Consider the following 12210-nt stretch of genomic DNA (forward strand, 5'->3'; position numbering starts at 1 on the left):
CTCAAAAGGAAAGTTGGGGATGATGGTCTCTATCGTTTTGGAATAAGGGGCCCCAAAAGAAGCATTTTTTTACTTTCAGGATATCAACTTGTGTATAAGCATTTTAATTGCTCTGAAATTGTACCACAATGTTTAATACCACAGGTAGAAGTTTTGGATTGATTTTGAGGGTTATGGTCCCAAATGTGTAGGAATTTGAGGCCAAAAAAGGGGCCAAAATAAGCATTTTTTAGTTTTCAGTCAATAACTTGTGTTTAAGTGTATAAATCTCTCTGAAATTATACCACAAGTTTCCATACTACAAAGGGATGGTTAAAAAGGGGGGGGGGGGGGGGGGCGGGTATGGTTCAAATCATAAAGCAATTAGGGCCAAAAAAGGGGAAAAACAAGGGTTTTTCTGGTTAAAGCACAATTTAGAAAATTTAAAATCAGTGAAGGGGAGGTAATCCAATTAAAATTTAAAGAACACTTATATATAAGATAAGATAAGGTAAGATATATTTTATTTCCAATAGTGGACCCATTACAGGCATAATCAGTACATTGATTTTTTTTATCACACAATTGCAATAGACAATAAACAAAAATAAAAATAGAAATATGTTTGACAAAAAACATGAAATATAAATTGAGTTTATAATACATGAAAACCTGTATGTTTAGTGATTATTGACCATGCACCAGACACAGCATCACATCCATTATAGAAAAACAAAACAAAAAAACTTTGAGTTAAGTCCTTCCTCGTGGCTGATGCATATGAGCAAATAGTACTGTTGTTCATATGCAGGAGTCACCAAGGGCAGGTGCTTAAAGGACACTCAAGCCTCTTCACAGAAATCTGAAAAATTTAAACATTTTACAACACAAGCATAAACTAATACTTAAAAAAGAATTATGTTTGATTACTTGATTACCTCTCTTACACTGTTTGAAAATTATGTATTAAGAAATGATGATTGTCTTGAGATGTGTAGCTGTAAATTTATTTTTAGAAGTAACTGTTTATTAATATTAATTTTAACCATGACTGTATGTCATTTTATATTTTAATATTTTATGATGTCCATACTTGCCCCAACTGTTCAGGGTTCGACCACTGCGGTCGTATAAAGCTGTGCCCTGCAGAGCATCTGGTTGTATTATGTCTTATTTTGGTTATAAACGACAGCCTTGTTATGGTTTTCAATGTTTTAATAAAGTTGATGAAGGTCATATGGTTTTCATTATTTGTATGTTCTTGTAAATATGTTTTAAATGAGGGGTGAAAGATACAAGAGGGACATTCAAACTCATAGATCGAAAATAAACTGACAACACCATGGCTAAAAATGAAAAAGTAAAACCCACTAATAATGGTACATAAGATACAACATAGAAAACTAAAGACTCAGCAACACAAACCCCACCAAAAAAACCGGGAGTGATCTCGGGTGCTCTGGAAGGATAAGCAGATTTTGTTCCATATGAGATTCATCTCTTTCTGCCAGTGTTAGCATTGATAGTTTTATGTCATCATCGTAAAGGATTGTAACACCTAAGATATCTTAAACTGTGGAACATAATTTATACAAATTACATAAAAGTGAATACCTATTACATGTAATAATCAAATCCATGTAAACAATTAAAGGGTTGCATTCTATCCTAGTTCTATGTGATGACGAGTGTTTCAGATATATGTTAGGTGAGAAATATTTTGTTATTTTCAAGAGGTCTTAAAGGAGTGGTTATAGAAATAATTGCTGATTATTGCTTCTTAATTTTGATCTACCAAACTTGGGAATTTCTCGCTTCATTGAAGACCTGTTGGTGACCTTCTGCTGTTGTTTTTTTCTATGGTCGGGTTGTTGTCTCTTTGGCACATTCCCCATTTCCATTCTCAATTTTATTAATATGTGAATGATGACTTTTGATACCAAATCACTATCCGGTTACACCAACAGTTAAACGAGTGATGACTGTTCTCAGATTTAAGCTTAACATTGCTTTCAATATCCAATATATATTTTGATGAACATATACCAGTATGAATGCATGCTATGTATAGGTGTATATTAAATAATTACACAGTTTTTGTGCTTGAGCAAAATTTATTGGGGGATAACTTATTTAACATGTTCACACTGGAAAAGTATTAATGCAAATATGTTAATTTTAAACTTCTGACATACCTAATATTCATGATAAATAGATATAAGAAGATATGGCATAAGTGCCAATGAGACAACTCTTTATCCAAGTCACAATTTGTATAAGTAAACCATTTATGGTCAAAGTACGGTCTTCTTCGCGTAGCCTTGCCTCACACCAACCAGGAAGCTATAAAGGTCCCCACAAAAAGACTAGTGTAAAACCATTTAAATGGCAAAACCAACGATCTAATCTATTTAAAAGCGAGAAATATAGATTCCTACACTGCAACAAGTGTATTACGATATTTCTCCACTCGAGACAGTTAAATTTTATTATTTAAAGCGTGAGGCTTGCCGAGCTCTTTAAATAACTAAAATTTAACTGTCGAGTGGAGAAATATCGTAATACACGAGTTATAGTGTAGGAATCTGTTTCTCTAATGATTTTTATCCTTCTTTTTCAAAGATTTTCAGAAATTTGTGTTCTTTATATGCGACGTCATCAGGCATGGTCGACTTTTTTCATGACGTCACAATAGAAAAATTCAGAGGAAAACAAAACATTTAGACGTCATAATCAAATTTCGACCAATTATTTGCCGAGAACAGATTTTTCACTAGTGAGGAGAAATATTTTTCTCACACCGGTCAGGAAATGTGAAAATAGCACAAAAATTAGAGAAACAAACATTTATGGTCCACATCAACAAATGACAGCTACTGAACATCAGATTCCTGACTTTAAATAGGACAAGTTGAAACAAATGCAGTGGGTTTAAACGTTTTAATAGGTACCAACCTTAACCCTTACCTGAAACAATAGTGTAACGTCACAATACTGTGTTCTCCTCAGGACCTTTTAGCATTATGGTAATGTGATGGTATTTTTCTTGAATGTGATGCTATCTGAATTAATTTTGTATAGGTTGTGCTATGGATGTGATGCTATAAATTTTAAAAACAAGATTGTGTATTTCAAATTTCCCTGTTTACCAAGATGCTTTATGAAATATCTGTGGAAAACACTGCAATATAGAAAGACACACTATAAAATATCAATTGAAATGGTTTAACTCAATCAAAAGACATTAACACAAGTGAACATACACTGAACAAATAAATTTGATCTTGGCGAATTATTAAAGAGATTCTATCTGAAACCAAGTTTTGGTGAAATTTTAATCTAAATATTGCTTTTATTCTTGTGTTATAAATGCATGCTTATTTAGGAGCTTAAATATTCAAAGCCATGTCTTGGTCTATATAAACTTATATACAATATAAATATTCGTGAAAAATACATGTGTTAGTTTACAAGATTTTCAAGTATTCATAGCATGTAGCTGTCTTTATTTGTGTAAAAAATGGAGTAGAAAAGGCACGCTTAAAATGCATAAATCAAAGTAACCAAAAAAATGGTGGTGAAAAAAAAAAAAGAAACCTTGACTGAGTAACATGAACACCATCAAGAACTGGAACTGATCTCAGGTTCTCTTAGAAGATAAGAAAATTCTGCTCAACATGTGGCCAGCGTTGTGTTGCTCATGGTAGGTACGAAATTTTGTTATCTCAAAAAGAGGAAAAGGGAATAGGATTTTGACGGACAATTGTAACAGATCTGTTGTCATGACGATGGTATAAGCTATTTGTATAAAGCTTTATGTTTCACAAGTTACAATACCTGCTCCATACCTTGTATGCAGATGCTAATGTTACAAAGCTTCTGTCAGCCTTTTGTCCTTGAACTTATTTTCATGGTTCAGCTACCTACTTGATAAAAAATATTTCTGTCGTGTGAAATACTCCCATAAAATGAGTAAAAGAATACCTAGATTTGGTTAATTGGGTCCATGATAAGTCTTCATGTCTGTCAGATAGGGTTCACCTAATGTTTACTTCACATCATGGATCACTGATCAAGGTTAAGTTTTAGTGGATCCTTTTGTCAGTGTTCATTTTAAAATATTAATTTTTTCAAGTTTGTTTGCTCTATAAGAATACCATAAGCCATAGGGCCACTTTATTTGGTGTATGGAATGATTGTTAGGTGTACATATCTGTCTGGCAGGTTTAATCTGACAGTGACCTCATTTCCAATGTTAAAATTTCTTGGATAATTCCCATATACTATAAGTAATAGGTCAACTGTATATGGTGTATGGAATCATTGCATGGTGTATGTGTTTTGTAGCAGGTCCATCTGACCTTAACCTCATTCTATTATTCAACTGTCAATACTCCAATTTTTAATCAGAATTCTAAAGGGAAATATCGGTTATTAATTTGATGATGTACAGCATGCAAATAAACTCATCATAGATACCAGGATTAAAATTTTATATTTACGCCAGACGTGCGTTTCTTCTACAAAAGACTCATCAGTGACGCTCGAATCAAAAAATGTTTAAAAGGCCAAATAAAATTCGAACTTGAAGAGCATTGAGGACCAAAAATTCCTAAAAGTTTTGCCAAGCAGATGCAAACAATGTCACTGCAAAAACATCAAAACAATTTGGCGAAATCTTTTCAAATTTAGACATGTTGTTTCCTGTAACTTAATGAAGGTAAAGTCCCATTTTCATGATTTTAGTTGTTGAGTTGTAGAAAATGGGACTTTACCCTGAAAATTTAACATTGATTAAAAGCGAAAAGTGATACTTGGCCCTTCCAGTTCTGAACCCTACAAAAGTAACTTTATTTAAAGGGGTCCATATTTGAAAATATGATAGTAAAAGTCTTGCATATCTATTATTGGGTTCATCAGTTTGTTATGATATTTGTTCCGTAATTACTAAATCACAATTGCCTGACATCAGTGCTGAATATCAAATATAAGAATTTATTTAATTTTCTGAATAATCTGTGCAATTTAGCATTACAATTTTTCAACCACTCCCTCAACATAGGAACAGAAGTGACGATGCCCCTTAAGGAGGCTCGAGGGTATAAAAATTTCAGAAAAAAATTAAACATTTGATTTTCACTACAAATTTAATTTGTTACCTTTTGTAATTGTTACTTTATCATATGGTACAAAAATCATTCAAAACAACCACTTCGTGTTGGCCCCAGATGACTTTTAAAATGTATAGATCATTGAAAAAGTTCCAAATTATCTCCCTTTGGTGGAAAAATGCCATTTTTTGGCTTTAAAATTGAAATATCTTTTTTAACTCATCGGTGACCTATGTTTTTTAATATACTTTCCATATAAGCTGTACTTAAACTAAATTATTGTAAAATTTGAGCGATTTCTGTTATAAATTTCTTTTTTTAATTCGATATTATCTTTATTTCTCCTATTACTTCAACAGAAAAAACCCACCTTTACATAAATGTATGCTTCTTTCGAAGGCAGATTGTGAGCGCAAATGAACGGTGACCCCACTTTTTTATTTTATTTTTCTATTAACTATAAGATAAAGTTTATTTATAGAAAAATATAGACAAATCCTATATAAATGATTTAGACCCGCGAACCCCCTTAATACATGAATGATGTTCACTAAAACCAAAGTTTTTGACAGAAATGCAAGTTGTCTATTAAACTACGGCTGTAACATATGTGTGGAGATTGAAATAGGTTAGAGTAAAGGACTGTGTATACCAAAATTACCATTATAATGGTAGATATAAAAGTATTGATTTTTCCACACAATTGTGTAAATAAAACAATTTGAGGTATTACTTCATTAAGTTAAAAGAAGCAAATTGATGTAATACATGTAAAAAGCTGTGGTCATTTTATACAAGGGAACTCTTGATCTCATGCACTAGTATAGGTACAACAATGTTTATTTTTGTAAACTTTATTTTCCAATAAATAGAATTTGAACATGATTATGATAGTATATATACAGTGTATGATACATCAAATTGCCCTCAATGTTTAAAGGTTAACAAAAAACAAGCACTACTAATATAAACTACATCAACATTTTAGCCAAAATCAATGAAGTATAATCCAAATATTATGAAAAAAAAACCAACATTTTTCTTCTTAAATTTTAAAAGTCACCAAAAAAGTTTGATTTAGAATAAATATAATTTAGCCCAATCCCAGGGAGATGTTTGAGTACATGAAAATCTTATAATTAGTTTACTGTGACTGAACGAACATAGGTATATCAGATTTTGGAAAGATTATCCTTTAAAGTTGCTAAATGCTTTCTTTTTTAATACCATAAGGACAAGATATTCATGTATTAGGTGCACAAAATTGTCAGACACATGTAAAGGGGGAAAATTAGAGTTTCCTATATATGTGAACTAATAATCAGTCTGTTAAATGAATTAATATATTGGTGTAGCAATTAACCACACACACTGCTCCAACTAGTCAGTCCAAATTTGAGAAGTTTTGATTCAGTAACTTTCACATTAACAAGTATAATTTTTGCTTTAAACAGATATTAATTAAGTCATTTGTATTTTAATACCTTTATACCATTATTTAAACATAGAAAGACAAAAAACTAAAATTGAAAGACATTTCATGAAGTATTAAACCAGAAACAAACCTGGACAAATCAGAACTTTAATTTGTACGCCAAACTAAATCAGATGACATGACCCAATTATATTGAAAAAAAATTATGAATTAACTAGGGACAAACATGGACAAATCAGAAATTTATTTTTTACGCCAAACTAAATCAGATGAACTCCTTTATAATTTCTTGGACTGTATTTGAAGCAGAATCATGGTTTATTACCTAAAATTAATCATCTTATTCTTACAAATGAACAACATGCAGTTGTACAACAGACATAAACCATGTACTAAAATGACAAAATTACCCAATGGCAATTGAAAATTCAGTGTATAATTTAAGAGCATAACACATTAAAATATCAGATTTTTTTTTTCTTTTAATCTGCAAGAAAACTTTTTATGGCAAGAATTATTAACAACTGAAATGAACATTTAAAGGAATCTTTATAAAAAAATGATGAAAGGATATAGTACTGTATATATTCAAAAATGAACTGACACAACTACAAAACATTTCTTGAATGCTACTTTGAAAAAGAACAAAAAATGCAAAATAAAACGGCAGTAAAATCAGCTGTTTAAACACACTTGAATAAACAAACATAAAATCTTGTATAATTATACTATGGTAAACATATTGGTTGCCATGTTAACATTGTTTTAGCAAAACAAATTGCTTGATATCATGTATACATCATTTCAGCCATTGTTGACATCTTTTTAGGTATATAAACAAAGTCATCAAAATAACCTGCCAGTTCATTTACGCTCATATCATCAAGTCTAGCCTGCTGAGAACAACTGACTGGGTCACTGTCACTTGAATAGGATTCAGCAACAGATGACTTTGAAGTACAACTCTTGTTTTGTCTATGCCCACTATAATGACTGACTGTTAATTGATTAGAAGAACCTTCATCAGATGCGGCGGAGAAACTCGCAAAATCTTTGACCGTCTGTTTGCTTGCAATAGACCCAAATATTGCATCATTCTTATGAGGACTAGCCTGTGCTAATGGTTTAGTATGCTTTGAGAGATCTTGGTAAAATCGTGGAGTTTCTATTCCTTTATCTAATTTATGAAGTTTTAACCTTGCTGCTCTAATGACCTGGCTGCGATCTTTCTCTGAATGATGTATTTTTAACTTTGATTCCCTGATAATTTGTCTTGGAGACTTGGTTACTTTTGCATAATTAAATTTATTGACAGACTCTGGTTTATCTTTTGAACAACTACACTGGTGTTTCTTACATTTAGCAGATAATGTTAATCTCTGCATAGGAAGAGTAATATCCTGGGGATATGGTTCTGTTCTTGATGACTTTTTATGTTTCATTATTTTCCCTTTATCGGTCTTCCTATTTTCTTTATCACTGCAATATATAAGAAAAGGTATATAAATATTTTGTAAAACAAAAAGCAAATCTGACACATCAATGACTTCTGCTAAAAGAAGCAACGAAAAAATTGGAAAAATTCATCATTAACTCTTGACAGATTTTATGTAAACAGACAGTTGGTACATCTCAACATTCTGAACATTTTTGGCCATGACAAATTTTCCCCGTCTACTGCTGTTTTCTAGACTATAGTCAAAACTTTGCATTTACCCCTACCTTTTATTTTTAGCCAAATCAGAAATTTTGGTTGGCAGACAGGGTCATTAAACACGTTTAATAAATTAGATACCCAAATGATGTTTCTGGGTAAGTATGGTTATTTTCATAGAAGAAGATTTATGTAAAAGTCTACAGACAAAGACAATGCCAAGTAATAGGCAAACGCTCACAATAGTCCTTATAGGCCAATGAACAAATGAAGAATGGTGCTTAGAAACATCCAAGATATATATGTTTATGACAAAAGAGAAATCTGCAATAACAAGTCCCTACTACCACCCCCATCCCCCCTATAAAAATTAGAATCAAAGAATAAAAGTTGAATAAAAGTTTTCCCATGGCAGGTATTATATCCTTACGTTCTCCATAATTCAGCTACTGACTGAAATGCCTCCTCTTTTTTTGCTGCCATGTCTTCCCTGAAAATAAAAGATTTATAGTAAGCATAACTTTATAAAAGCAGCCAAGATGCCAATGTTTAACTTTTTGATGTTAGGGGAGGGTTGGGATCCTGCAAACATATTTAACCCCGCCACATTCTGTATATATGTGCCTGTCCCAAGTCAGGAGCCTGTTATTCAGTGGTTGTTTATGTGTTACATACAATGTATTTGTTTTTTGCTCATTTGTACATAAATAAGGACTTTAGTTTTCTCGTTTGATTGTTTTACATTGTCATTTCGGGGCCTTTTATAGCTGACTATGCGGTATGAGCTTTGCTTATTGTTAAAGGCTGTACTGTGACCTATAGTTGTTAATTTCTGTTTCATTTTGGTCTCTTGTGGAGAGTTGTCTCATTGTCAATAATACATCTTCTTTTTTTATACCGCAAGCATACATTTTATTGTGACTTATTTTCATTGTCAATCTTCCAAGTTCATGCAAATATGCCTATAAAATTGTACTAATATGTTGATACATTGTGTATATCATGTATACCACATTTCATAGGACACGAAAATCTTGGTATAAAAAGTGTTTCACATTTTCTCTTCAAAACTTTTGATGCCAGTTATCAGAGAAATATACAATGTAGCCCTTTCAAAAAACTCATTCCCTTGTGGGAAGTAAAACTCCAATTTATACCTGTTTACTTCCCAACAAGGGTAATTATCTGCATTCTTTTGTGATTTTAAAATCAAATTTCGGCTATTAAAAGTGTGTTTCTTTTTTTTTTTTTTTTAGTGTGTTTCAAGTGAGTCCTATAGTGCTAAATATATCCTCCAGAGTTATGACTTATTGGTAATGTTATATTATATAAATTGACAGAGTATAGAATACATGTACTACTACTAGGGCAAGTATAAAAAGAACTTGTTGTAATCTGTTCATCAAATATATCAACCCTGGCTTGAAAATCTATGAATCTTTCTATTACTTTTCCTCAGTACAAATGTATATACATGTGTATAGTCTACAGCATTTGCTTTTTTAAATTTTGAAAGCATTATTTGTTTTTGAATTTCCTAAAATCACAATATTAATCTTGCAATGTTTATCCATTGTTTAACAGCAGACTGTCAGCAGCATTAACAAATCATTAATCAATGAAATACTATTTGTTTTCATAGTATTTAGAAAGTTTCAGTCTGTGTTTTATTAAGTACCTTTTCATTTGAGGATCCACTTTTAAACGTTTAAATGCTGAATTCAAACGTAAACTACTGTTGCTTTTTTCAAGGGATTGTTTTTCACCACCCATGTCCTAAAAATCAAGGCCCTGAAAAAAATTTATCAAAAAATTATTGACAAATACAACAACACAAAAATATTTTCCATATACATGCAAGACAGTAAATATTTGGTCGTCATTTGCTCCTTCTCACATAATACATGATTTTCTTTTCTCTATAATCTTCATTCTTGCCTTTTTTAAGTACAGCTGTTTATAATAACAATAATAAGGAGTGTTAGTTAACTGTCTTTCTATTTTTAATAAGTTTTTATCTTCTCAGATACACTTTAGCTTGTTAAGCATGGATGTTACAAAGATAACAGAACTGAAGCTTAAGGAAGTCCAGCATCTAAAACATCTTAAAATGATTTAAATACTACAATTATACACATACATGACATATCAGTTATTCTAAATTATAAAAACAAAGTAAACCATCATTTGATTCCAATATTTATTCTAACCAGGTTGCAATACACAAGTGTACATGTATATCTTGTTACCTTATCATCAGAGACTAGAAATTCTGGACTAGCAATCTTAGTAAGTGGTCCTTCTTATAATTATTTCCTATTATTTTATATCATAACAAGGGTGAAAGAAGACATCTATGGAAAATGAGTATTCCAATTTTGAGTTTAGGGGTTTCTTGCCAAGATTGATGTCACATTAAAACATTTGCAAACTCATTTCTTTTGCTCTATAACCATGATGAATTCAAACCCTTTCTATTGTGATGGTGAAATATAACAAGAAAATGTTTATTTTTTTTGGTGTTAAATGGCATAAAAAGATTGGTTTGAAATTTTTAAGACAAACTTGCCAGGTTCAATCTATAAGTTATTAGTTGTGCTGATAAAGTTAAATTAAGTTGGTTTTCATTTAGTTTAAAATTAGATACAATAAGTTGTGCATAATAAAAGGTACATACATGTGAAGTACATGTATCTTTGACCATCAACCAAAAAGTTGGGTGCAAGTCAAATCAGGACTTGGTCAAATAGGCATGTGGTCAAATTGGCAACTATTCAAATCATCGCCTATTTGAAGTCAATTCAGCATCTGATGATATTTGATATACATGTAATAGATATGATTAAATGATCTTTCAATTTTTAATTAGAAATTTTACATTGTTAAAAATCATCATATTTAATTTCCACAGTTAGAATACATATAAGTTTGCTTATAATTGAAAAAAAAATATGTGGATGCTGAAACGATTTCATTTATGCCAATTTAAGAGGGTAGTAATGCCTTTTACCGTCAGGCATCAAAGTTCAAATGTTAATTTTCAGCTACTGTTAGCATCAAATAGGGCTCTTCACGGTTAGTTCGGCCATATTGGATAGGGGGCAGATTTTCATAATAGAGGTAAAAATGGTGTGAAAAATACGGGAAAACATCATTAAAACAGAGCTGTTGCTTGGAAACACACATAGGATTTCCCACGCTTTCATACCATTTCCACCTCCTTCCAAAAAATCTGCCCCCTATCCAATATGGCCGAACTAACCGTGAAGAGCCCTATTGGTTAAAGTTTTACCGTGATTCGTCAAACTATCCTTATTGTTATTCGTCAGAGGTCTCAAATAATTATCATAACTGTCATTTTTGGGGAAAATTTAATGTGTTTCGTCAAAATCAGTCAATTTTCTTATCGTCTAAAAGAAAGTGTTCATTTTATCGTCATGTATCAAAAATTACTGTTAATGTCATTTGGCAAGAATTTGTACCGTGATTCGTCCTGTAGATAACCCCTTTACCACCCCATATAACTGGTGCCGATTTGACTAGAATATTTTAAAAGACAGTATAATTTCCATAAAAATTATTTCGTTTTTCTTACACTTACAGGGAATTCACTAAAATAAACTGTCATCTGCACTGTTAAATTAAAAGCTTGTTAATTGTTTCAAATTTAGGCACACGGGTATGAAGGTACAATGATTCATTAATTATTTCTATGACAATTTCATCACATAACGTGATTCACATTTGACTTTGCCTTTGGTTTGTTTACAATTTTTAGAACCCCATAAGTGATCAAATTTATCAATCGTGGCGCCATACTCGTTTCTTAGAATGTTGTAAAAAGTTTCAAATAAGCTTACCCAACCCAACGCGATTTAGTTTAGAATTACTTCCACTGGTAATTTTACATTATTTCCGTCTCAACCTACAAACATGATAAGGAAATTTCCGTCGTCGCCATATTGCTCCAAATGTTTACGTCATAAGCATGTTTGTAAACAAATTCTAAAGTCAATGGAAAAATATAATGC

General features: G+C 31.5%; 1 protein-coding gene across 2 annotated transcripts; it reads right to left on the reverse strand.

Moving 5' to 3' along the window:
• Window positions 1-6685: 6685 nt before the first annotated feature.
• Window positions 6686-12163, reverse strand: LOC143054785 (uncharacterized). Of its 2 annotated transcripts, none has more exons than XM_076227839.1 (4): window positions 12040-12163; window positions 9858-9970; window positions 8610-8669; window positions 6686-8004 (listed from the first exon to the last, which is right to left on the reverse strand). In XM_076227839.1, exons 2-4 carry the CDS (start codon window positions 9950-9952, stop codon window positions 7314-7316), a joined length of 846 nt encoding a protein of 281 aa, XP_076083954.1. In that variant the 5' UTR covers window positions 9953-9970; window positions 12040-12163; the 3' UTR covers window positions 6686-7313. The 2 variants fall into 2 exon arrangements, with proteins under 2 accessions (XP_076083954.1, XP_076083963.1); XM_076227848.1 differs by having other exon boundaries at window positions 12109-12146.
• Window positions 12164-12210: the final 47 nt, after the last annotated feature.

This window comes from Mytilus galloprovincialis, chromosome 1 (genome assembly GCF_965363235.1).
Source record: "Mytilus galloprovincialis chromosome 1, xbMytGall1.hap1.1, whole genome shotgun sequence".
Lineage (NCBI taxonomy): Eukaryota > Metazoa > Mollusca > Bivalvia > Mytilida > Mytilidae > Mytilus > Mytilus galloprovincialis.

Excerpts from the sequence above, each read along its gene's own strand:
- LOC143054785 (XM_076227839.1), bottom strand. The coding sequence starts at position 9,952 with ATGGGTGGTGAAAAACAATCCCTTGAAAAAAGCAACAGTAGTTTACGT. Across the intron at positions 8,670-9,857 it reads GTGGATCCTCAAATGAAAAG|GGAAGACATGGCAGCAAAAA; the intron begins GTACTTAATAAA and ends TTTTATTTTCAG. Across the intron at positions 8,005-8,609 it reads GTAGCTGAATTATGGAGAAC|TGATAAAGAAAATAGGAAGA; the intron begins GTAAGGATATAA and ends TATATATTGCAG.